This window comes from Ptychodera flava, chromosome 11 (genome assembly GCF_041260155.1).
Source record: "Ptychodera flava strain L36383 chromosome 11, AS_Pfla_20210202, whole genome shotgun sequence".
NCBI lineage: Eukaryota > Metazoa > Hemichordata > Enteropneusta > Ptychoderidae > Ptychodera > Ptychodera flava.
The window spans coordinates 7,482,642-7,508,805 of record NC_091938.1 but is presented as its reverse complement, the minus strand read 5'-3'; the positions used below and the strand labels follow the sequence as shown (position 1 = coordinate 7,508,805).

The 26,164-nt window shown below is 37.6% G+C and overlaps 2 protein-coding genes across 2 annotated transcripts; both read right to left on the bottom strand.

The window, feature by feature from the left end:
* Positions 1–38: 38 nt before the first annotated feature.
* LOC139143417 (steroid 17-alpha-hydroxylase/17,20 lyase-like) lies at positions 39–11,367 on the bottom strand. The gene is made up of 9 exons (XM_070713722.1): positions 11,091–11,367; positions 9,341–9,514; positions 8,726–8,819; positions 5,632–5,793; positions 5,169–5,377; positions 4,300–4,419; positions 3,694–3,939; positions 1,504–1,602; positions 39–1,250 (listed from the first exon to the last, which is right to left on the bottom strand). Exons 1-9 carry the CDS (start codon positions 11,242–11,244, stop codon positions 1,000–1,002), a joined length of 1,509 nt encoding a protein of 502 aa, XP_070569823.1. The 5' UTR covers positions 11,245–11,367; the 3' UTR covers positions 39–999.
* Positions 11,368–15,488: 4,121 nt separating this feature from the next.
* On the bottom strand, positions 15,489–25,370 carry LOC139143416 (steroid 17-alpha-hydroxylase/17,20 lyase-like). Its single transcript, XM_070713721.1, has 9 exons — positions 25,126–25,370; positions 21,285–21,458; positions 20,973–21,066; positions 19,756–19,917; positions 19,281–19,489; positions 18,867–18,992; positions 18,185–18,424; positions 17,132–17,230; positions 15,489–16,839 (listed from the first exon to the last, which is right to left on the bottom strand). The coding sequence occupies exons 1-9, from the start codon at positions 25,277–25,279 to the stop codon at positions 16,589–16,591; spliced, it is 1,509 nt and encodes a 502-aa protein (XP_070569822.1). The 5' UTR covers positions 25,280–25,370; the 3' UTR covers positions 15,489–16,588.
* Positions 25,371–26,164: the final 794 nt, after the last annotated feature.

The following is a 26,164-nucleotide window of genomic DNA, read 5'->3' as shown; positions in this document are numbered from 1 at the left end:
GGTTCGTGAGAATGAGGCATCGTCAATAAATAAGCAAATACTTTCTCAACACACCAAACTTTATTGAGACGGATCTATGTAAAAAATACAACTCGGGATTGTCAGTATGTAGCCCAGGTCAGAAGATTTGATGTGTATGGTACGGGTACTGGCTGATAATTGCACCTGACAGTGTTGTAAATTAATTGAATGTTTGAATTATTTTGAATTAATCGTATAAATGTAAGTTTTAATGGAAATTTGGTTTTCGTTTGGCTGCAGCCTTATTTAAAATATTCGTATTAAAATGTAAAATATGAAATAGAGACGTGCTATTTGATCTTTTTCTGTCTCAATTAATTTAATTATTTCAATGTTTGATTATTTTGTAATCAATCTTATTACAATGTACATTGTGATTATAGAAATTAGGCGTTTGGTTTTCTTGCAGTATAGAAAAGATCATAGCATTTTACGTGGTGGGAAGAATAATATACTTCATTAAAGACCCCGCAAGCTGTGAAAGCTGATGAATGAACTGACAATGAGATGTAACAAATCAGACGACCCTAACTCAAGCGATGAAAGCGCTTTTAACTGTGTCATTGTAACTAGAGACTGAACTCCTTTTCACACAAAAAGTATCAAGGCATTTTGTGGAAGAAATTTAAAATACTCATCCAACTCGATGCGTTGACCTCAAATAACGGTTACGCTGAAAATTTGATATACGAGTCGGAGTATGTGCCATACATTGTGATTTATCATCAGTAGGTACATTATGTGTTGACTGCCTAACGTTGTAAACAACTAATGTTCTGTGCTTCAAAATAGTGAAATATCTCTGAAAAATAAAATGTTGGCTACAAATGTTCAAAGCTAGATACATGAGTACTAAAAACTGTTTATCGCACAAACTGCATCTAAAATATTTTCGATGGGCAACTATTTTTGTAGCTGTCCAAAATGTTAAATGAGACTACGATATGGACGTGTTAACGACCCCAAATAATATGATATTCAGTACCGTCTTTTCACCACAACTTCAAACTTATTTGCTCGTAGGACAAACGCACTGACGTTGCCTTCTAAACTTGGTAAATCTTTTCCAGGAACCAGTGCGAATGTAAATCTTTGATATACGGCTGTAAAAAGAAGGAAAAGTTCAGGTTTTGCCAAAGACTCGCCGAGGCAGACACGACGTCCAGCAGAGAAGGGCATAAAGTTGTCTGCTTTGGGTTTCAGTGAACCATCCTCTTCAAGAAACCTCTCTGAAAGAAAAGACGTTGGAGACTATATTACACTCTATGCTCAGGAGAACTGTATAACTCAGGAAATAACGTTTGCATCTTCATCTGTATAACGTATGTATCATCTGGAAGTAACCATATTTATCTCATGACAAAATATTTCATAAAACTCGAATTTTTCGATGGCAGTCAAAGTCAAATCTACTTCCGGGAAAGATGATGTAGACTTCTGAAAATAAACAAGTCAGATTTGTTACCCGTCTCTAACGTGTACCTGGTCTAAACTGGTTTGGGCTTTCCCACGCTTTCTCGTCCATATGTACAGCCCATAGGTTTATGAACACCCACGTATCCTTAGGTATTTTGTAACCACCTGTTGAAAGGAAAAGTGAAATTGGAAAGCAAGACAGACTCAGTTTATCAAGATTTTTTGGAGTAGAGCTGTTTCGAAACATTTGCTATTTAAAAATTGAAGTAGGGAGAGGTTTCCTTTTTTCAGCCATAACACCTTTGTACAAGCTATATCTGTTGACAAAAATAAGGCTGGCTCATGGTATTACGGCTGACCGTAGTACGCCAGGCAATACTTTTTTCAGACATATACACACATACAAACACACATCCAACCCGCCCACACACACACGCATATATATATATATATATATATATATATATATATATATATATATATATATATATATATATATATATATATATATATATAAACAGATTACTTCAAGTACAAAGTAATGAAATCTATTACTTAAGTTTCATGCATCTTGCAATCCTCAGATAGAGTGAAAGGATTACTATCTCGACACTCTTACATATATGATTGGGACGAACCATTCTATTCGTAGGTAGTGTTAAAATTCGATAAATAATATTTGTTTTGGTGGCGACGACTCAGAGCGTTTGTTTAACAGTGTAGATTTGTCAGCATTGATAATGTGCAGCTTTTCTGATGTACAAAGATTACATCGCTTGTTCATGTTAGAGTATATATATATATATATATATATATATATATATATATATATATATATATATATATATATATATATATATATATTTATAACATGCAACATGTTCATTCTGTGTCGCGATTTGCCAGAATACGTCACGTGACGAGAAAAAAGATACGTCTAGTCCCCACCGGATCGACAAAAGTGACGTCAGAGGGTATTTTTTGAAAAGCTATTTCCCTAGGGAAATAGTTCTGACCAAATTTGGAAAACTGACCGGTCACGTGACCGTAGTGTCGTCTGCAGCTTTGCAACAATGGCGGGTGACTAGAACGTGATGTGCGTCCGGGATAGGTAACGACACATTCTCTAAAACAGATTTTCCAACATATTCCAACATCCCAACAGCGTAGGAACTTGAACAGCTCGTCGACGGAAAAGATTAAAGTGCAACTAAGGATGTCGCTAGGTATGCTTAGAATAATTTTTGAAAGAAAGTGGTACAGTGTACAACTGAAATCGCTGTGGAAACATCGCCGAGCAAACTTGTCACAATCGATTAATGCTGTGCAAAATATCAAAACCATTAAAATCTATATAACAATACAACATGAGCATGTGGTGTGTTTTAAAACACCTATAGCCTGGTCTTTATTCGGGCTATAGCGCCAGTCTATTACCCCTCATGGCCGTGTGTTACCAGAAACACATTGCTATACCCCTCGGCCTACGGCCTCGGGGAATAGCGATGTGTTTCTGGTAACACATGGCCCCTCGGGGTAATAGACGGGCGCTCTAGCCCTCATGACCAGGCAATAGGTGTTTAATATACACCCGTGGCCACTTGTAAATGAGATTGAGATACAATGTAACATTACCATGCACTGGTCAATGTACAAGTTTTATTTATTTCAATTTCCCCAGACACAGTGTCTGCATGGGACACACAATTTTACTTGATACTATAGCAGTGAGCTCATTACAGTGTGTTGCCTCAATAAAATAATTATCGAGTAGAGGCTTTCATGAATTGAAGTGGTATCGTCTGTCTCAATTTTTAACACTGGGTGCCAATCGTTAGCTCTCATTTACAACCTTTGGCAGGGCCTGTTTTGCCTCAAAGAAGCAGAATTTCTGTTTGTGTCAAGCAGCCTTGATCAACACTAAAATGGCCACGGGTATATATATATATATATATATATATATATATATATATATATATATATATATATATATATATATATATATATATATATATATATATATATATATATATATATATGTGTGTGTGTGTGTGTGTGTGTGTGTGTGTGTGTGTGTGTGTGTGTGTGTGTGTGTGTGTGTGTATATTACATATATATATGTATATTACACACTGCAACTTGATCATGATGTGTTGAATGAATGAATGTTGAATTGACAGAGTGTTGATTAACTTTGAGCTAATCGGTTGAAAATTAGAAAGGCACACATGAAAAAACCCCACCGTGACAACACACCTATTGTTGAATCCACCAAAGCTTTGTGGGGCACTGCCAATGGACCCACTGTGCGTATTCTCATCAGCTCGTGTATAACAGCGTCACAGTACGGCAACTTGGAACGGTCAGACAGTAAAGGTAAACGATCACGGCCAACAACGTCGTCGATCTCCATGGCAACTTTGGTCTGCACATCGGGATACCTTACCATGTAGACAACTGACCAGTTCATGGTTTCCATGGTGGTGTCGATACCGGCTTCGAGTGTGCAATTGATAATACACATTATATATTACCATGCCCTGTCTGTTGCATTTTAATTGTTAGAGGTGAACCATGTGAATGATCACAAATGCACAGTAATGGCTTGTTTACATGCCGTGAACAATAATAATAATAATATTCATAACTCAAAGTATCGTAACATTACAGCTTAAACGTAAATTGTGATTTTCACAAAGATCATAATCAATCAAAAAATGAAATAAAGCACTTGTGGGCCAAGTTTACATACTTTTCCAAAAAAACATCTCCGGATTTGCAAAAGTTTTACAGCTCGCATGACAGTGCGTCGCGTATTTATGTGTCTGTCAAACTTCATGAGAAGTATCAGCATAACTTCATACACATCAGCTATGGTTTGTACCAGGTGTGTATCAGTCAGCTTTTCGATGTCACCGACCCCTTCCTCGATGGCTTTCTTCTGCTCGTGGATCAGGTAGTCAGTCAAGTCCTTAATGTTGTCTGAAATAGAATTATCAGCATAAAATGTACATGCCTTGCAGACGAATAGATCACATACAGTTAATATGGCTTATTATTCCTCAATATCAGATACATGTAGATTTGTATTCTCGGAGGTTCTCATTATGTGAAACAAGCTTCTTTGAAGTGTTTCCAGATCAACAGAAGAGAAAACGTGTAGATAAGGCTGGTATATCCCTCTCATTATGTGGACCCGTCTTATTTAAATCCATGAGTCGTAGTAGGATTACTTGTAGGTATCATTATAAGGACAAAGGTCAAATGTCGTTTATGCCATGGGCCTTACATGTACTTGGTTTTGAAGGTAGAACACGCCTCTGGCACAGGTATTCGTATTCTGAGATCATATTTTTACTTTTCTGTTCTACCCATTGTGAGAGTTCATTTGAAGCTCTTGGAGTAAGTAAAATTTCTATTGTCTTGGTTTTGTGAAAAACAAAAATTAAATGTGTTACCATAGAGTTAAGAAAGGAATGGCTGCTATTATAAATTTTCCGTATATGGTAATTGTTGGATTTGTTTTCTCTTGAAACAAATTGTAGCAGTGGCGCCCTGATGTGTATTCTTGTTTTGTTAAAATAATGGTTGGAAGTTTCGCTGAGAAAATTCGAGCACAAGTTTTAAGTCTTTCAATTTCAAGACGCGCACTTCCTTGAAAAGGGAATCGATATCATAAAAAAATTTTAAAGTCTCTTCGGAGAATGAAATGCATGTTAATGATACAATACCTTCATCATATTTTTCTTTGTGTTCCATGAATTTAGACCTCCAAGAGGCCAACGCCTGTTCGCTACTCCTCATCAAGTCACGCGTTGCTTTCATTGGAATGTATTTCATGAATGGCAACACATCGGCGATGAGACCGTTCCCAACGGTTTCACTATATTTTTCGAAGATCTGCACTATGGCCTTGAATTCTGGATCTTCCAAAGTGAGGCTGGAATTGTAAAAAACCTTGTGCGTTAAATAAGTACTGATAAGCTGCAGCCCTAGTTCAGAAGTGTTTGCAACTTTGATGTGATATGCATTCCCAAATTTCTCCCCACTTCCTTGCAATCGTTCCATTTCCTGTCAAGATAATTTCGACTTCATCCTACACTATTTTTACAGTTCTTGAATATGTTGTGTAAATGAAACAAGGAGAAGAATAACGTCGACTACTATAAAACAATTTTTATTCTTCAATCCTACCTTTGTCCAAAACACAATTTGCCTAAAATGTTGTTCATAGTGAGCAGAAACAGTGGTTTCATTTGTACTGGTTTGCCGTCACTATCCTCCAGTGCCTCTTGAAGGGGAGGGAACGCTTGCTCATGGACCAAGCATTCCAGTTTTTCACCGCTTGCATATGCTCTAAAAGGAAAACAGACAACGCATGCTCACAAATTTTCATAAGCATATACAATGCAATGTAGAAATGACCAATCAATGAATTATTTAGCTGAACCGAAATATATTCTCGAGTGCTTGATATATAATCGATCAACACTTGATTTGTAATACTGATTGACGTGCACATGTTCTCCAGTAATACAGTGGGAAAGCAGTAGTCAGTGACATAAAATACTGAAAACCACATTATATTACCATGCCCTGTCCATTGCGTTTTAATTGGTCGAGCTGAACGACGTGACTGCCCACAAATATACAATAATGGTTTGCTTTCATGCCCGTGAATATGAATAATATCGTAAACATAGTAACTTTACGGCTAAAACGAAAATTGTGATTTGTACAAAACTCATAATCACCCACAAAATAAAATGGGACATTTGTGGGCCAAGATTAGACGCTTTTTTTCAAATAAATCTCCGGATTTGCAAAATTTTTGCAGCGCGCACTACTCACTGACAGGTTCTGGGGCCCCGTTGTCGTTCGCACGGGAAATTTTCGTAAATTTTGACGGTTTTTCGGGGTTAGTTGATAATATAATATTATATTAATAACAATACAATATTAAGCCTATCAAGACCATTTGGGTGTTTACTAGAGCATCACAGTTTTAGGACAACGGTACCCCTAGTTTCGAAAATACTGCCGTAGGACACCTGCTCCTAGGAAACTAGGATTTATTGTTTTGCTCCTATAAACTGCGAAATGGGATATCATCGCCTACCTATGGTTGAAGCTTCGTACGAGAGAAAGGTTGGCCATAGATATCTTGGCCTATTCTCCAACCCTTGGGCAAGCATGGAACACATTGCTACCTTCACTGTGATGGGCATGCGGAGTTAAAAAGCGGTCGCCCTCTACCTCCTGGAGAATGCGTACGATAGCAATCTGGTGCCGGACATCGCCAAGGTCAACTACCTTTCCGGCCATTGTGAACTTACCCATCTGCATCCCCTCAAGAGGCTCCCCATTTGTCGATGATATGTATGCCTTAAGGTAGAACGCACCTCGGGGACAGACATTCGGCCTCTCAAACTTTTACAATTCTCTTCTTATATACCACATATTGGGGTTCATTTTAAAGCTCTTGGTGAAAGAAAACTTTTAGTTTTCGAAATTCAAAAATTGTTATTTTTCTTCATAGAGTTAACATAGGCACGGCGGCCATTTTGAATTTCTAATATCGGTAAATCTAGGGTAATGCTTCTCTAGTACCAAAATTTGCACGGTGACCCCCTATTTTTATTCTTGATTTTGAAAGAGAATGATTGAAAGATTCCTTGTGGAAAGTTAGAGCAAAAGTTTAAGTCTTTCACTTTCGAGGTGCATACTACCTTAATTGGCTACCTGTGCCATGAAGATTGTGTGTTCAACTGGGGTCGCCTCCAACGCACGACTTGGGAAGGCGGATCCACGCTGCGCATTGTTGCACAGCTGATCATTGGACGCAAGAGGCATAGCAGGGGGATCCACCGATGGCATGCTCTGTGGTAAAATCCCTCATCCACACCCTTACCCAGTGGAAGAAGAACGCCCCGAGTCCACAATCCGGACAACAATCTCCTGGATCGAAGCAGATACTAGCGAGCAGGCCCTCTAGGCCTGGCAGTGCCACCGTGAAGCCGAGTCTGAAGGGCCTTTGTGGCGATATTGCAGATTGTTGCGCGGATTGTTGACTTGGGGGCGTTCTTCTTCAGCAGGGCAAGGGTGTGGATTAGGGATATTGGCTTGTTACCATGGAGCCTGTCATCGCTGGATAGCCCTAGGCGTCTCACACGGCAGTGGCCAGCTGTGCAACACTGCGTGGCGCCGATCTGCCTTCCCCAGTCATGCATAGGAGCCTGCCGTAGTGCAACACACAATCCTCATGGCACAGGTAGCCAAAGGCAGACATATCGTCGAAAAATAGGGAGCCCCTTTAGGGGTTTAGATGGGTACGTCCGCTATTGCCGGGAAGGTAGTCGACCTTGGCGATGTTCTGCCCCAGATTGCTATCTAATGCATTCTGCAGGAGGAAGTGGAGGGCGATCGCCTTTTTTGCTCCGCATGCCCATCGCAATGAAGGCAGCCATGTGTTCCAGGCATACTTGCTGAAGGGTGGGAGAGTAGGCCGAGATATCTGTGGCCAACATTTCTCTCGTACGAAGCTTCGACTATATGTAGGCCAAGGCATCTTTGGCCGACCTTTCTCTACAACAAAGTTTCAACGATATATAGGCTAGGGTATCTTCGGCCAACCGTTCTCTAATACGAAGTTATATGCAGGACGAGATATCCTACTTTGCTGGTTCTAGGGGCAAAAAAATCCGAGTTTCCCAGGAGGAGGTGTCGTTCACCAATGGTCGTCAAAACTAGAGGTTGCAAATTTGGCGCTCTATAAACAGTGAAAATATATTCTGCAAAACTAATAGAAGTCTGCTGCCAACCGGCTCAAACAGCACCAAACCGGCTGCCCTCTAAAGTCTTCATACAACTGCCGACTCGTCGAGTCTCGTAGCCCATCGTTCGCGACTCAGCTCTTTCTTCTACCACACGGTGACAGGACCTCAACGGTCTTCTTTAAAAAGCGAGGCTCACCGAGGAAAGGCTGTCACGGGGCAGAACTGCAACTATCCCCACCTAACTGTTTAGGGCACTTGCACGGCCAGACGTGTAGCTGTCTAGGGGCTATTAGAGTCTTACACCTCAATGATGCATTAAAGTCGTGCAAGTCATCTTGTTGTAATTTCGATGTTGCAGTCATTTATGGAGCTGGATTCCTATAGTGAAGTGAAAATGACATAATCAATATTTTATTCATCACTTTGTACTCATGTCAACCAAATTGGCTCATATTTACCGCTTGCAGCCGAACGTAATATATTTCGTACCCTTTTCGCTACCACAAACATACCTTATAGCCTGGTGGGCAATTTTTCTGTGCAGCTTCCAAGTTGGGTTGTAATCACTCTGCGCGATGTCTTTGTAACCTTCCGTGATGATTTCACCTGGGAAACAAAGAAAGGAACGTATCCAATACAACAAACGAAAAGGTACTTCATGCATACAGAACATGATTTGATATTCAATTTATTCATTGTTTATTTTATTTATATTGGAATGGCAATGTGTTACAAGAGTTGTATCATCTTTATCCCTTGAAAAAAAGGCATTAGCATTTTTCGTCTTTCCAATTAATATGTTTTGAGGTCACCAGGCTTGCATGGGTCTTGCTGTCGCCATACCAGAAAACTATCCATGCCGTTTAAATTTCTAAAATAACACGAACTTTTCGACTGGTTTTGTGTGAGGCCTAGCAGCTAGGCGATGTTGCCGTGAGTGTGTGGGGGTTCGAATCCCGTTTGGGTTATAGTAAAAATTTATGTTTCTAATAAACATTGAAAGCGGAATTCCTTTACTTTTCGGTGATGTGAAAATTCCTGTAGTTGTCGACTCTCTGAATTAACCAGTTAGCTCTGGTACTATAGCACGCGATAATATTGTTAACGTTACGTTAAATAAACCATACCGCTCAATGTTTGTGGTCTACCAGCAAAATCTGTCGGTTTTTTCACCAGTGCTTCCTTGATCAGCTCGTAGTCGTTAAGAACGACTGCCAAGTTGCTGCCTAACTTGATGGTAAAAATGCCACCGTATTTCTTTCCAAGCTCGATGAAGTCTAAGTGCATGTTCCCAGTCAACGCTGTATACGGAATAACAAGAATAGAAGTCTCGTCACTATTTGGTACGTATATTGAAAATCTCTAATAACTGTATGGTGATATTTAAAGCGCATTTAGATTTTCCTTTATTATATCTTTGTATTGAGGTCAGTCTACAATCTTGTAAAATGACTGTTGGTCCAAAAATCATCATCTTGGTGAATTCCTTGTATGTGTCCTAATCTACAATATAAAAAAGCCCGATCAGCCAGCTAGACAGATCGGCAGAAAAACAGATGGGCAGACGAACAAGCAAACAAGCAGACCCTTAGAACGTAAAACTGGCGTAATGACTCAAAAATACTGACTTGCAAAATTGTATACACTGATTATACTTTAATTCATACTGTTTTCTTTCGGTTCACTTTGAGGGTCGCGTTCATACTGCAATTAAATCCTTTGGATAAAACAAAATCAACTAAATGCAAAAAAGTTATGCTGTATCCAAGAGCAAAAGCATTAGGTTGCAATACGTCTGTATACACTAACAACTTGTGGCTAACTCGATCAGCTTCATATACAGTCTTCGCTGCCATCGTTACGTACCAGAAGACGACTCTTATTCTTATCAACAAAATAACATTTCGTAATATATATATATATATATATATATATATATATATATATAATATATATATAATATAATATATATATATATATATATATATATATATATATATATATATATATATATATATATATATATATACCAGAAGACGACTCTTATTCTTATCAACAAAATAACACTTCGTAATTAATATATATATATATATATATATATATATATATATATATATATATATATAATATATATATATTATATATATATATATATATTACATACATTTTACATTATTTCATTGTCATGATTATTTACTAGAGGCTAGGAGCTCCTCATTCAGACCTATCTATCAGACAATCACACATGAGTTTTGTGTGCCATGCTCTGAAGGTTAACTGATGCACAATGGGATGAACATCAACCTGAACGGGTAAAATTTCATTTATGCCTCACGAATGTTGACACATAGTTAAAATTTTGGATCATAAAATACGCGCAATGTGGCTCATGCATTGACAGAATGACAACTAGGTCACTGCCTGACCTCCTAAGGCCATTTTGTACTATAAACGTCATGTATGTGCTTCGACAACGTTGAGAACCCGACCGGCCGACCAAAATTCATTTGCAGGCCAGGCTGGTTATCGACAAGTATGGACCTGACGTATTACCCATATATGGCGCTATGAGAGATTTTTATTTTAATGCTGAAAATGACAACATCCGGATGCACCGAGGCACGGTAGGGGAACGGGTCAAAAGTTACGGCGCAGTACTCCACAATGCCCCTGGTGAATCGCGTTATAACAGTCTCGTCATCGAACAAAATTACGACTGGAAGACCTGTGCCGACTTCATGAAACACGGACGTTCAAAATGTTCGTCGTTCAGTACGGGTACAAAGTAGCTTCCCTTCATTGGGCAAAGAAAGATTTGAAATAGTCAATCAGAGAGCACAAGATTGTTGACCACATTCACCATAAAGGTGGACTTACAGAACAAACTGCCTACGACTGGAAAACCTCTAGGTCCTGGCGGCATTCCTGGTGGTCGATAGAGGCTCCATGCTGACAGTAAGACCATTATTGATAATAGTAGAAGAAGAAACGTTACAAAATCTCCGAAAACGTTGTTCAAGAGTTGCAACATTGTGGTTGAAAAGATGGAGTCACAAATAATAGAACTAAAAGGCTGTGTGCATGTGACCAGAATACAACCTTCGAGTACATACTTCGTGACCGCCACATGACCTCATGAAGGCTCCTTTACAACGACCTTCGGCCTTGGCTACGTCCAAGCTACGTCTAATGTAAGATCCGTAAATAGAGTGTCCTCCGCAAATCATTGTGAAAAGGAGTAGCGATTAAGGTGACCGTGGCTAATCTCTCTTAACTCAATCGATTAATAAGGAATCAAATGTAAAATTGTAAATTGCGATTAGGCGCATAGAAAAATGTTATAAGACAGTGATATTAAAGACGAACTAGGAATATTGTCTAAATCGAGGTGTTGTCAACACTATCAGGGTAGGTGGTATTGTCTGTTAATTACAGAGAATCAAATCTGCAAAACATTGTCAAGTCGGTGGTCAGACACAGTCGAAACAACACTACCACACATATCCACGCGCGCACACAGCCCGCTGTCTAGGACGTATCACTTGCTGTCAAGTATTTACAATTTTTTTAACTGACACAGGCATCGCTTTGTCGTAAACCACGCGCCTCTTTACGGCAACACCTTAGCGCTACCCCTGATTTTTTCGTAGGACAGCGGAGCGGAAATTATGCTCTGGTTCGTGAGAATGAGGCATCGTCAATAAATAAGCAAATATTTTCTCAACACACCAAACTTTATTTAGACGGATCTATGTAAAAAAATACAACTCGGGATTGTCAGTATATAGCCCAGGTCAGCAGATTTTATGTGTATGGTACTGGTACTGGTACTGGCTGATAATTACACCTGACAGCGTTGAAAATTAATTCAATGTTTGAATGATTTTGAATTAATCGTATAAATGTAAGTTTGAATGGAAATTTGGTTTTCGTTTGGTTGCAGCCTTCTTTAATTCGACCAATCGATCGATTTATTCGTATTAAAATGTAAAATGTGATTATAGAAATGTGTTTTTTATCTTCTTCTATCTCACTTAATTTAATTATTTCAATGTTTGATTCTTTGGAATTAATCTTATAACAATGTACATTGCGGTTATAAAAATTTGGCTTTTGGTTTTCTTGAAGGCTAGAAAAGTTTGTAGCATTTTATGTGGTGGGAAGAATAATACTTCATTAAAGACCCCACAGGCTGTGAAAGTTGATGCAGCTGATGAATGAATGAACATTGAGAGGTAACAAATCCATAATCAATAAACACTGAATATGAAGAACAACTGTGCCTCATGAACCGTCAATCCAGAAATTCCCGAGATGTTTAGGCTTGATCAGGGTATCAATTTCATCTGAAAATGGCAGATAAAAGGCACGTGAAAACCCCTTCCTTTGACCAAAGGTTTCCCATAGTCAGCTGTTTGTATCATTCGGGGGGCCTTCAGTAATTACAGAGGACGGGGAAATTCAGAGTGCACCTGTACTCTCCCGTATAGGTCTAAAATGTGACCCTCTCCCTTGTCCAACATTCTAACACTTGACCCTACCCAATCTCTGCAGTATTTCCCCCGGGAATAATTGAATCAGTTTCAGCTTATTTACATAACAATTAGTTGAATTGTTATGTAAGTTAGGGACAGAAATTACAGAGGGGCTGGCATTTTGGGCGGGAGGGTTGCAATTTATCATGCAAGCATTTTTGACGGATCATACATTTGCAGGAGAGTCATCATATTATGCGCAATTAAAAGAAGGCAAGATGTGGCTGATATAGTATTTCACTCGAAAATATCTAACCATAATACATGGTAGTCTATCAGGCAAACTATTGACAATCCATCCCCCGGAAAACAAGATATATCTGTACAATTATATATGTTTGATAATGTATGTAAATGTACTTTGTTTGAAGTGGGAAGTAAAACGTGCATGTGTGTACAACAAATTCGATTTTGGAATTTCACCGAAATGTTGATTCACTCACTATACATGGAAGTCTTTGAGGAAACAGATTTTTTTCTAATACAAAACTAGGCAAATCTTTGTATTTATGTACGTTTTTGATTAGACTAGGGTGGTTACAACTGGATGAGTATGCAAAAAATTGAATTTTTGAATTTTACCCAAATGTTAATTCTCTATACTTGATGGTTACAACTGGATGAGGAAACTATGAATAATTTAAATACAAAACTAGGTAAATCTGTGTATTTATATCCTCTTGATCATTGATATTAATGTACTTGATTAGACTAGGGTTGCTACTCTTGGATGTGTGTGCAAGAAATTGGATTTTGGAATTTCACAGAAATGTTGATTCACTGTACATGGTCGTCTATGAGAGAAATATGAACATTTTTTTTTCAATTCAAAACATAAAACTTGTAATATCTGTGCAATTATAGACGTTTGAAAATTGATATATACTTTGGCACCTGTCCCATATGTTTTTGTCTTATGTCTTTCATCAGTTTTAACTGTTCATGGTGTTTAATATAGTATACCACTGCATCTTCTTCTTGTGAAGCTTGTCAATATTGTGTATGTATTCAAAAGAATCAATGTGTTTCATCGACGATTTCCTATTGAGGAAATATCGCATGAACAATCGAAAGTTTAGCCGTAAAATCAGCTTCTGTTAAAAGTGACCCTCCCCAAAGATAGGCACATAAAATGACCCTCCCCTTAGACAGTTTTTTCAAAAAGAAGGTTCCCTTAGTGTCTTGAAAGCAAAATAAACGGCTAGTACTGACTTAAGTTGGAATGCGGCTCGGGGACACATATCCAGACTCTCAAACTTTTACAATCCCGGCTGATCCACCACTTGTAAGGGCCAATTATACAGTTTTTCGAAGTAAGCAAATTCTGCACTGACAGAAATTATTGAAAATCGAAAATTTTGTTTTCGGCATAGAATTAGCATAGGAATGGTCGCCATTTTGGATTTTGATCATCTGTAAATTATAGGTAATTTGTTTCTCTAGCACCAAACTTTGCACGGTGACTACTGATTTTTATTTTTGAATTGATGAGAGAAAAGTTAAAAGTTCCGTTTAGGAAAGCTTGAGCACAAGTTTCTTCATCCGATGATCAGTGGAAAAATAACATCATAAAGAAACTTTTCTTAGATCAAAGCGTTCCACAAATAATTGCTATAGTCAGTCTTTGTTTCGTTTACTGACAATCATGCTGAATTTTGTCCTTCCACACTATCACCGTAAGTCATTACTGCCGTCTTTGCAGTCCTTCTTCATTGTACTATAATCTCCAACAATCATCGCACCAAAATCTTTCTGATATCAAATTGATATTGCATTGGATGACATAAATCCCCTTTGTATACAACCTAAAGCGGGAATCAAGTACAATCATGTAAAATTCTAACCATTTTATATTATGACGTATGCACAATACAAAAGCCATGAGAAGACAGTTAACAACTGCCTAAGACTGGAAAACCTCTAGGTCCTGGCGACATGCCTGCTGGTCGATAGAGGCTCCGTGCTGACAGTAAGACCATCACTAATTAATAGAAGAATAACAATTTTTAAATCTCCAAAACATTGTTCATTTAAATGAAAGACTATAGTATTCATTTTATCGCAAAGAAAGTCATTGCATTAGCTAACCTGCTATCGTTACAGAATGTACTTTTATTCAAACATTATGAAAATTTATGATATATATTTTTGTATTACTTCCTCTAGGTTCAAGCCAGGAAAGTGTTCTGACAATGGGCAGGGTAAGGGCTTTAACTTTACTAAAAGATATGATCAAGCTGTTTGTACAGTCAGACAATAAACCCCGATATCTTTTCGAACTTTCTTTTAAATTTTGCGCAGTGTATGATTCGTTCAAATATTTACTATTAACGCCGACATTTTCTGATCAAAGATAGTCTCTCATTTTGCTAATTAATACATCAGCTCTAGATGTAAAGGCACTTACAGGATTAAGGTTCCCAGTACGTTTTTACCGACTGAAGCGATGATGCCATGCTCGCCCCCGAATTATCACCATCATTTCATTCATTTGGCAGTTAGTCTAATACCCCATTACCCTGCCATTAACCCGCAGTAAGTTAACGATAGAGGTCGTGAACGGATTACATTATTCAGAACTTCATGATAGACAGTGATATATATTGCTTGGCAATATCATGAAAGTTCGCCTGACAGTTTCAATAATACGTTCTTGTAACAAATGTTTTCATGCCTTTACAGTTACTACAAATCCCCTTGAATTAGAGTTTGAAAAGAAAGTACAAAAGTGCAAGATGTAATCAGTTAGTTCGTTTATTAATATATTCAAATGAGTGTTATATTACCAGATAAGATATTGCAAGAGGCTTGTTATATTACGGTACTTCAATCTTGGCTATCCGTGCAAATTTATTGGACAAAAGCTGCATAAAGAAATTGTGGTCCGTCAGGGGTATAATGCGGCAGAGCTGCCACACTGACAAATAACACAGCATCACAATTTCGACAATAAAGTTAGTCAGGGAAGAAACAAAACAATCATTAATCTTTAGTCTTTCAAGATTACAAGGAAAAATCTAACAACAATTCACCAATTAGTGGTCTACACAGTCGCCCATTCAGCGCTTTTTGGTAAACATATTATTGATTTTCACAAAGAAAACAGTACGGCGAAGAAAGGATTCAATTTTTAGTGTTTTTGCAGAAATCTATTTAGAACGGCAGGTTACTGACTTACTACCGACAGACAGTGCAACGACAGACAGACTGACTCATGGAATGCATTATTGAACCAAGAGATACGAACAAAATACTCAGACTTACTTAGACTGACAGTTTATTAACAGTCTAGCTGTAAAGCAGATCATTGGATAAATAATACATGCAAATAACAGGAAAGATAAGTTCTTTGTCTGGTAAGGAGTTTCCAACACGATGTTGTTAGATTAACCTCTACCATGACTGTCAAACGACCCTAACTCAAGCGAACAAAGCGTTTTCAACTGTATCATTGTAACCAGAGAATGAACTCCTTTTCACACAAATAGTACCATTTTGTCGAAGAAAATACTCATCTAACTCGGTACGTTGACTTCAAATAACAGTCACGGTGTATGTATATTCGATATACTGTACGAGTCGGACTATATGAAATACATAATGTTTCATTATTAGATACATAATGTGTTGACTGCCTTGCGTTGTTAACAACTAATGTTCTACGCTTCAAAATAATGAAATACTTCTGGCAGATACATTTTTTTGCTATAAACGAGTACTTAAAACTATTTATCGTTCAAACTGTATTTAAGATGTTTTCGATATGCAACTATTTTAGTAGCTCTCCATTAAATGAGACCACGATATGGAAGCGTTTACGAAGTAGAAAAGTTCTGGGGTTTAGTACCGTCTTTTCACCACAACTTCACACTTATTTGCTCGTACGACTAAAGCACTGGCGTTGCCTTCTAAACTTGGTAAATCTCTCCCAGGAACCGGTGAGAATGTAAATCGCTGATATAGGGCCGTGAAAAGAAGGAAAAGTTCAGGTTTCGCCAAAGACTCGCCGAGGCACACACGACGTCCGGCAGAGAAAGGCATAAAGTTGTCTGCTTTGGGTTTCAGTGAACCATCCTCTTCAAGAAACCTCTCTGAAAGAAAATACGTTAGAGAAGGTATCACAATATATGCTCAGGAGTACTGTACAGTTCAGTAAATAAGGTATGCATCTTCATCTGTATAACGTATGTATCATCTGGAAGTAACCTTATTGATCTCATGAACAAAATATTTCATCAAACTCGAAACTTTTGATGGGAGAGCTTGTTAAGCTAGTTTGATGAAAGATGCTTGAATGAATATGACATTCAATATGTAATGCTTTAATTATGACTACCTCTATGCGGAAGTATGTTGGACACAAAACTTTTCATCTGAATATACCTGGTTTAAAATGGTCCGGATTTTCCCACGCTTTTTCGTCCATATGCACAGCCCAAAGGTTTATGATAACCCAAGTATCTTTAGGTACACTGTAACCACCTCATGAGCGAAAAGTGAAACGGAAGTTTAGTGCCACAATATTATTTTGTTTTAACACGATTGGAACTAATTTGGGATAATTGGATATTCATATTTTTCAAATTTCTCAGAAATGTTATGTGCCCTATAGCTGAATGTCTCAATATTACAATTTACTCATAAAAACAAGAGTGTAAGGTAAAAAGAAAGCAGATGAGCTTATTTTTGATAGATTTTAAAGACATTACGTCACCATCACCATCCAATTATCCCAAATTAGTTCCAATCGTGTTTTTAAAAGAAACTTTAGATTCAAGTGTTTTTTTAATCTTGTCTGAACTGAACGTGCTGCCTGTGTACATGTTATCGTTGGGAAACCTATTCATTTACTTTGATAGGATTTGAGACAAACGTCTCGGAGCCGGGCAATCATGTTTGGCATCAGTTGAGAATTGAGACTGATCGCAAGTATGGTGTTGCAAGAAACGAGCGAATATGTTTATTTTGTAAGTTAAATGTCATCGAAGACGAATATCATTTTTGTTTAGTTTGCCCTTTTTATGATGATCTGCGCCAGAAATACATTCCTGTTTATTTTTATACAAACCATACCTAGGAGAAATTCCTTTAACTTATGCAACTGGAAAATAGACGGGTTATTTATTTTGCAAAGTATGTGTTTTTCGCAAACAAACGAAGAGAAAGATTTGTAACTAATGAATAGATTAATAGTGTTATCTTGTTCGTGTATCAAGATTTTGTATTGTAGATTTATTTATCCTCTGTGTTTCTGTGGCGATGTATACGTATTCTTTATTTATTACTGTACCATAGGCTGGAGGCCAAAGTATACGAAATAAACATTATTATTATAATTAAAGTCACTCCACGCGGTTGTGGGAAAGTTTTGATTTGAGACGATGTTGATGGACTGCAATTGTAACAATTACAAAGACACACAGGAGGATACCTCACCTATTGTTGAATCCACCAAAGCTTTGTGGGGCACTGACAATGGTGCAACTGTGCGTATTCTCATCAGCTCGTGTATAACAGCGTCACAGTAAGGCAGCTTGGAACGGTCAGACAGCAAAGGTAGACGATCACGGCCAACAACGTCGTCGATCTCCATGGCAACTTTGGTCTGCACATCGGGATACCTTACCATGTAGACAACTGACCAATCCATGGTTTCTGTTGTACTGTCGACACCCGCTTTGGGTTTTATGAAGAAAACATATATTGATACGTTTTAGTGATAGACAAACTATTATAATCAACAGTAATACTACTGTTTAGTTTTAATGCTTGATATAAATGTTTCCCCTTCATGTCTCTTGTTGCGTTGATGGTTTGAACGTGAGAGCTGATTTGAGTTGCATATCTTTAAGCTAGTCCGTCTGTTCAATGTGATAAATCAAAATGTTTGTATTTGCACATGTAAAATTTAATCCCAAAATACTTGTTAGGTCTGTATCTCTCCGGACACAGCCCTTGTTTTACATCCGATCATCTACCAACGTGAGTATATTTCCTACCGTCCAGCTCTGTTTAGTATGAATGTGTGTGTCTGTCTGTCTGTCTGTGTGTGTGTGTGTCTGTCTGTGTGTGTGTGTGTGTGATTTCCTCCCTGTTAATGTGTATATACTAGCATTACCTCCATACAAATCACCAATAGTTTGTACAAGATGTGTATCAGTCAGCTTTTCGATATCACCGACGCCCTCTTCGACGGCCTTCATCTGCTCATGAATCAAGTAGTCTGCTAAGTTTTGAACGTTGTCTGAAATATAATTATTGGGGTGTTTGCAATATTAACCACATTAATTAGTTTAATAGAACATTACAATGTACAATATGATAATATGATTATTATAAAAACAAAGAGATCAATGATTTTGAAATGTACAAACGACGTCAAACTCAAGCCCTAGTCCCATATCTTGTGATCAAAAATGCCAAGTTTGCAGGTAAGATACTATATTTTGCGCGACGATCAACAAAAGGGAAATATTAATTATCAAAAACATTATGGTAATATTAAATTGAAATCTACAAAATCAAAACTTACCTTTATCATAATTCTCCTTGCGTTCCCTGAACTTGGTTTTAAAGAACCCTAATGCTTCTTCGTTTATTCTTATGAGGTCACGTGTTGCCTTCATCGGAATGTATTGCATGAATGGAAAGACGTCGGTGATAAGGCCGTTGCCGACGATTTCTGTGAATTCGTCGAAGAGTCTTATGATTGTCTTGAATTCTTCGTCCTCCAAAGTGTGGCTGGAATTGGAATAAATCTCTTACTGTGAGAATAACATTTATAAGCAGACCGCCTATCCTTATGTGTTTGTGATTTCCGTAAAATGCATACGCTCCAGTAACTTATAATTTTTGAAGGTGTGTACCACTTTGGCAGTTTCCACGTGATCGCGTGATTTCAAATATGGAGTGTCGCATCAAATTGAAAATTCAGATTATCAAAATATAGACGATAGAGAAAACGATGAAATGAAACATTTACAAGTGCGCATAGCTTCAAGACCTACCCGTATCCGTAACACAATCTACCGATAATGTTGTTCACGGTCAACAGGAAAAGTCGTTTCATTTCTATTGGTTTGCCCTCACTTTCCTCCAGTACCTTTTGGAGGAGTGGAAATGCTTGCTCCCGCAACAGGCATTCCAGTTTTTCACCACTTGCGTATGCTCTGAAAAAATATGATTACAATTGTTGATAAACATGAGAATGATGAATTTGTCTACAAAATCAGTGTGTTGACCATGCATGTGCACAGTGTCACCTTCTTAGATTTTCTGTACTCTGAAGGGCTGGATCTTTTGTTCAGTATTACGAGAAAGCATAGTCACTTAATGATGAAGCAGTATCTAAGCGACAATGGTATTGAAAATCAATCGCAAATGCTACCATTTTGGGAGATTTTACAGAGTTTATAGGGAAATGTCGCCAAGATGGTATTACTCATTAAATGGTGTGTGGTAACTGCCTTCAAATGACGTAACTTTTAAGGTTCGCGGGTCCTTTCTTTTATTCAATTCCAAGCAACCACAGTTAGGTAATAGTAATAGGGGTTCTTGTGCAAAAACGTTAGCAGAGACTAAACGCGCCGTTTACCTATGTCTACTGTTCCGGTAATCTGGTAAAGTGATTTTAAACGAAATTGCGGCATTTTGTAGTTGTTGATCAGTTTTATCAGTGTAATAACTTGAAATAAGTTGAATTGTGGAAGATAATACTGGTAGCTCATTTTACATTATGGAAATCTTTGATAATAAAAATATTGCGTGTCAACCGCACAGGAATCGTATTGTGCAGATGATTCATGGACTCACTGCTCGAGCAATTTCCACTGATGACCTTTGAGTCTGTTTATTTCATTTACATATGAATGCACACTTTTTAACATGAGCATTGTCGAAGTATGCGCATTTAACGATAATGACCCAATATTCAGTGTATGCCAGATCGTGTACTTTAAAATCCCTGCCGTTGCACATATGGGCTCACATACATTGGCTTATTAAACAGAAAACGTGGACAAAGTGCTTCTGAATCATCGATGTCATCAACTTGTACACACGGAAGGCGATCACAATTAAAATCCTTTTTCTGTAACATGTTTAAGTATGAAACGTCTGCATGTAATATATTTAATCTTGCAGTCAAATCGTCGGACTTTTCTTCTTCGTTAGCGAATGCACAACAACGCTCGAGGCACTTTTCAGCTACAGAACATACATATACCTTATAGCCTGGTGGGCAATTTTCCTGTGTAGTTTCCATGTTGGACTGTAATCACTGAACACGATGTCCTTGCGACCTTCAGTGAGAATATCACCTATGAAACAAGTAAAGGGTCACGTATTTGATACTGTTTGTGAAATTTTAGTTGTGTAAAAGTTAATAATATACCGACGTTTGGTTAAAACATACATTCACTTCATCTACTTACTCTTCAAAAATCAATGAAACCCTTATCAAAAATCAATAAAACCCACTTGTTGGCCAACACAACCAATAGGTGTTCACAACAGTGTACAGACTGTTTTTACTAACCACTGAATGTGTGAGGTCTACCGGCAAAGTCTGTCGGCTTTTTCACCAGTGCTTCCTTGATGAGGTCATAGTCGTTGAGAACGACAACCAAACTACTGCCCAACTTGATGGTAAAAATGTCACCGTATTTCTTTCCGATCTCGATGAAGTCAAGGTGCATGTTATCGGTTAATGCTGAAGAGAGAATTGAGAACAGATGTCTGGTTAATGTTAACGAGCAGATGCTTTATCATAGATGACTGCTTAGGCTCAAATTTTAACAGTCATGTACTCAGCTGTACCATGTACTCACCTATACCGCAAATGTTAGTATAATCATAAACCAGATATGAACTGAAAATGCTCACGTGTTTCATTATTAATGCAGTTATGTGTAAATTTGAACCTTTGCCACATGTTTGCAACTTCATTTAAAGTATTATGATCACATAATGAACAATATGCACCGCCAATTAACTCTAAAAGATCATAAGGTATACAAAATTCATTTAATTAGCTGAAATAAAAATATTAAATTTCTTTGACTGCTGTCATTGTATCACCACTTTATATAGCAAGTGTAATTACCTTCAGCAAAGTCCTTCAAGTCATACATGTTGAACTGTGAAAGCTCATTAGATATGCAAATTATAAATTAGCTGACATGAAAATGTGCAATGACTTTCGATATTGTTTTAACCTGGTATAATCATCTATGTACAAAGCATGTTTTGCCAACTTTTATCAAGTAAATCCCAGTATATATTTCCAATTTGAAGAGATCATTGAAAATGCAAATTAGGAATTGGCTGAGGAAAAAATGTTTAATGACTTTCAATAATGTTGTATCATAGTATCTTTAATGGAGTTTACTCAACTTTGGTCCAGTCACTTCTAAATATCCCTAATTAGCAAGGTTCATTAAATATGTAAATTAGGAATTGGCTGAAGTAAAAATGCTTAATGATTTTCAATAATGTTGTATCATAGTATCTCAATTACAAGTAGCAAGTTTTGTCAACTTTGGTCAAGTCAATTCAGATATATATCCCTAATTAGAAAAGTAAATTAAATATACAAATTAGCAACTATCTTTCATGTCATCCCATAATGGTTCGCACTGCTGATACATCATGGTATGATCAACATTTGTAGCCAATCTCGTCAAATTATAGGCAGTCGTTTTTAATGTATATCCGTTTTTTCTAAAATTATTAATTATGCAAATGAGCAAAAAGTATGCAAGCCACACCCACCAAAAACTGACTTTATTTACCAGATTTGATTTTGATCTGATCAGCCGTTTTTGAGATATTGGACCAACATACTGACAGACAGACAGACAGACATCGCTGCGACATATGCTCACGTGTGAGAACACGTGAGCAAAAATGGAAAGTCATGCAAAGCAATTTGATCTCTCTAACTAGTATATTTAGCGTTGATCTCTTTGATATGCCCGTGCAAATCAAACACAGCAAACAGAAAGACAGAGAGACAGACACGTGATGTACAACAGCAAGGCAAGGGTTACTGTGACAACTCCTATACACACAAGCTGCACATATATCTTTACACTCTGTGGAGACTACAATATTTTTCTAAATAAGTCCCTCCGAAACTAAAGGAAATTGAGCACAGACATGTGACGGCAAGTCAGAGGTGTCTAAATAAAATTACGCTCAATATAATCTGGTATTGATCTGACATTCTATCCTGCGAGTTGATACTTCTTTTTAAATGCAAGGTCGTTATGCTCCATGGGACTGGTCAGTTTCTTCGGCCTTGGGCGGTCGCGATTTGTATAGGGTCACCTTTTTATTTTGGTGGTAGGAGTGAGGGGAATCGGTGTGTTTTGATTGTAATATATGTTACATACCAGCCAATAATCGCATAAAATGCATCGGAACAGCCACAAATTGAATCATTCACTTGCAATATTCAGCGCACCCTTTTGGCGCCGAACGTTCACACAGACAGACAGACAGACAGACAGACAGACAGACACATATATAGATATATCTGGATGTTTGAAAATTGCAAGTATTTAGCAAAGTGTACTCTCATCATGATGGAATATGAAATTTATATATGAAGCATGACAAAAACCTGATCCCTGACTGTCTTCTGTATGAGAACTCGGCATGAGAAAGGTACATGAAAGGTATATGGTGATGTATTATACATTAGTATATTCACATTGACTTAAATAGGAAAAGTGTAAAGGCAGTTTGGACTCATATTCATTGATGCACCTGATAAGCAAAACTGCTTCTTCCTGTGTAATGTTATCAAGTAAAATGTGTGTTTATCATAAGTATTATGATAACTAACCAAATGCAGTTTTTGTCACAGATAAGAAGACAATAATATACGTGATAATGCTAGCTCCCCAGCTCCTGTCAGGAGACATGGCAATCTTTTTCGCTTCATCACTTGTTGATATGGGCTCAGGGTTCAATATTGCGTTCAAACTGTGGTAGCATAAACGAGCCGTACACCCACCCTGGATACTGTCGACTATTTTTTCTGCAGAGTTTCGAGCTTCTTTGATTACAAATACTAGGTCATTTAAGGAACCCAGACAGAGGCCTGGTTGTCATAAGCTATGAATCGGTAACCCGCATAAAATATGTACATGTACTGTTATGCAGTGAAATAATTAGTGTAGCGTAGCCCTATATATAGCTTAGGTGTGGCAATAATTTGAGATAGACCTGCAAATATAACCACAGTGTAATTCAATAATCTTTTAAGCGATGCATTTAGTATGAAACACTTGCTTTGTTGTCACAGTGAATTTAATTTAAGTTGTTAGGAGCCTTCTCGGTGACTTCCCAGAAATTGTTGATATGATCACAAATACACTGCTTGCTTGACGTAAGATGGTGGTTGTGTCTGATCAACACTGATGGGAAGCAGGGTAAATCTCACTAAATCGATTTTAAATCGGACGATTGTCGTCCTTGTAAACAGTTTATGAACTTAATATTCAAGATTTGTATAAAACATATTTTCGCTGTGTAAGCATTAATGAAGCCCAGCACTAGCTCAGTGGAGTAGTGCCTGCAGGTGCTATCCGAAATGTACACTGTTTATTCATTTCGTCCAAAGTGCATGCACTCGTGATCATATGATGTCAACGAACCGATGACATATTCTGGTAAGGTTATTTTGCATACCATGGCAAAGTCCCTTGCTTTCAACTTCACCAATCATATGACATTTGGTGCATGGTACATTTCACCCGTAAAGGCTCTTTCATTACGCTAACTGTCCATGCAGGCTGCACATTCTGTATCTCTAATTTTCTTTTAACGAGACGTTAAATAGCGCCTGCTCCGTCGAACAGTGCAATGATTCGACAAAACACGTCATACGCATCTAAACGTACAAAGGCCGCTTTATATCTCGCCAGCTTGACACTGTTAAATCTTGACAATAAACTATGTCCGATCAGGGCACATTTTGACAAGGCCACTGTCTCTGTCCTTAGATAAATCAGTATTTGTAATCAAATTTGCTTTGAGTCTAACAGGAAAATAATCAACAATACCCAGGCTTGTTGAGCGACTGGGCCTATATCAATATGTGATGACTCACGTAACGTTACTGGGTCAAGGTTGATGGCATACTCTGGTACCCTATCTGAATTAGAACATGGATACCTTGCCTGTGAAAAGGTCTTTAAGTACGCTAACTGTCCATGCTGAGCGCATATTGTGTACCTTTAATGCTCTTTTTAACTATTCTTAAAATAGCGCCTGTTCCTTCGAACAGCGCGATGATTTGAGCAAAAACACGCCATATAGAAAATAGTATATAATATTGAATCATTTTATACCGAGTGAAACGTACTCACAGAATAAACTGCCAACGACTGGATAGCCTCTCGGTCCTGGTGGCATGCCTGGCGGTCGATAAACACTCCATGCTGATAGTAAAACAATAACCAACACTGCAATAAACAGATAGGTTAAACAACCTCCAAAAAGCCAGTCCACATTAGGCAACATTTTACCGTGCGACGCGAAGCAGGTGGCGACCAGCAACTGACGCAGGAGTCGTTAAAAAAGAATAACCTTATAATGTTAACCTTTGACTCGTGACCCATATAGTAGCAATTGGCAGCTGCATTGTGTCATCGAGCAAAATGTGATGAAGTGTAGAAATTAAACACGCCTTTTCTACAAATTAAATATACAACTTCTTAAGAATATCGTATTCGCGGTAATTCTTGTAACTCAGAGCTATTCTGCATTCGGTAGTATATTTCTTAAGAATATCGTTGTATGTGATTCTTATATAATGTCATTAAAATATACAAATATGCAATTAGCCGAAATATTAAAAGATGCTAAATTTCTTTGACTGCTGTCATGTGGATTTTGAGCAGGAAAGAAACATTGAACAGAGTTTAAATCAGGTGAAAATACCCTCAGGAACTTCCAATAAAATCACTGACAGTAGTTTATCACTTCATTGACAGGAAACGTGTGTTAATATTTCTCAGTATAGGCCAACTTTCTGTGAAGTTCATATGAGTAGAAAGTGTTATCAGATCTGGTACAGTAATTTTGATTCAGATTGCTAATTACAAAAGTCATTACATATGCAAATAAGCCCATAATTGACCCGGGTAAACGCTTCATAGAAGAGTAAGATATCTGTCAGATGAATATCTGTAGCAGCTGCCATCAAGTTTGGTAAAATAGTTTTGGAGTCAAATTACTAATTACAAAAATTCGTGATATATCAAGTGAGACATATCTTAATGTGACACTGCTCCATGCTTAACATTATAATCAGACATGTACCAGATCAATGTCTGTAGAAACTTCATCAAATTCGATGTTGTAGATTTTAGCTATATTACTATTATAATGCATACAAAGGAACCG

What these genes read in the sequence shown, in the direction of transcription:
- LOC139143417 (XM_070713722.1), bottom strand. Translation starts at nt 11,244, where the DNA reads ATGTTGCAACTCTTGAACAACGTTTTCGGAGATTTTGTAACGTTTCTT. An exon ending in AGTCGTAGGCAGTTTGTTCT is followed by an intron (nt 9,515 to 11,090) that starts GTAAGTCCACCT and finishes TTCCGTATACAG; the next exon opens with CGTTGACTGGGAACATGCAC. An exon ending in CAAAGAAAAATATGATGAAG is followed by an intron (nt 4,420 to 5,168) that starts GTATTGTATCAT and finishes ATTCTATTTCAG; the next exon opens with ACAACATTAAGGACTTGACT.
- LOC139143416 (XM_070713721.1), bottom strand. Translation starts at nt 25,279, where the DNA reads ATGTTGCCTAATGTGGACTGGCTTTTTGGAGGTTGTTTAACCTATCTG. An exon ending in TTTGGTGGATTCAACAATAG is followed by an intron (nt 17,231 to 18,184) that starts GTGAGGTATCCT and finishes TTCGCTCATGAG; the next exon opens with GTGGTTACAGTGTACCTAAA. An exon ending in TCCGGACCATTTTAAACCAG is followed by an intron (nt 16,840 to 17,131) that starts GTATATTCAGAT and finishes ATTTTCTTTCAG; the next exon opens with AGAGGTTTCTTGAAGAGGAT.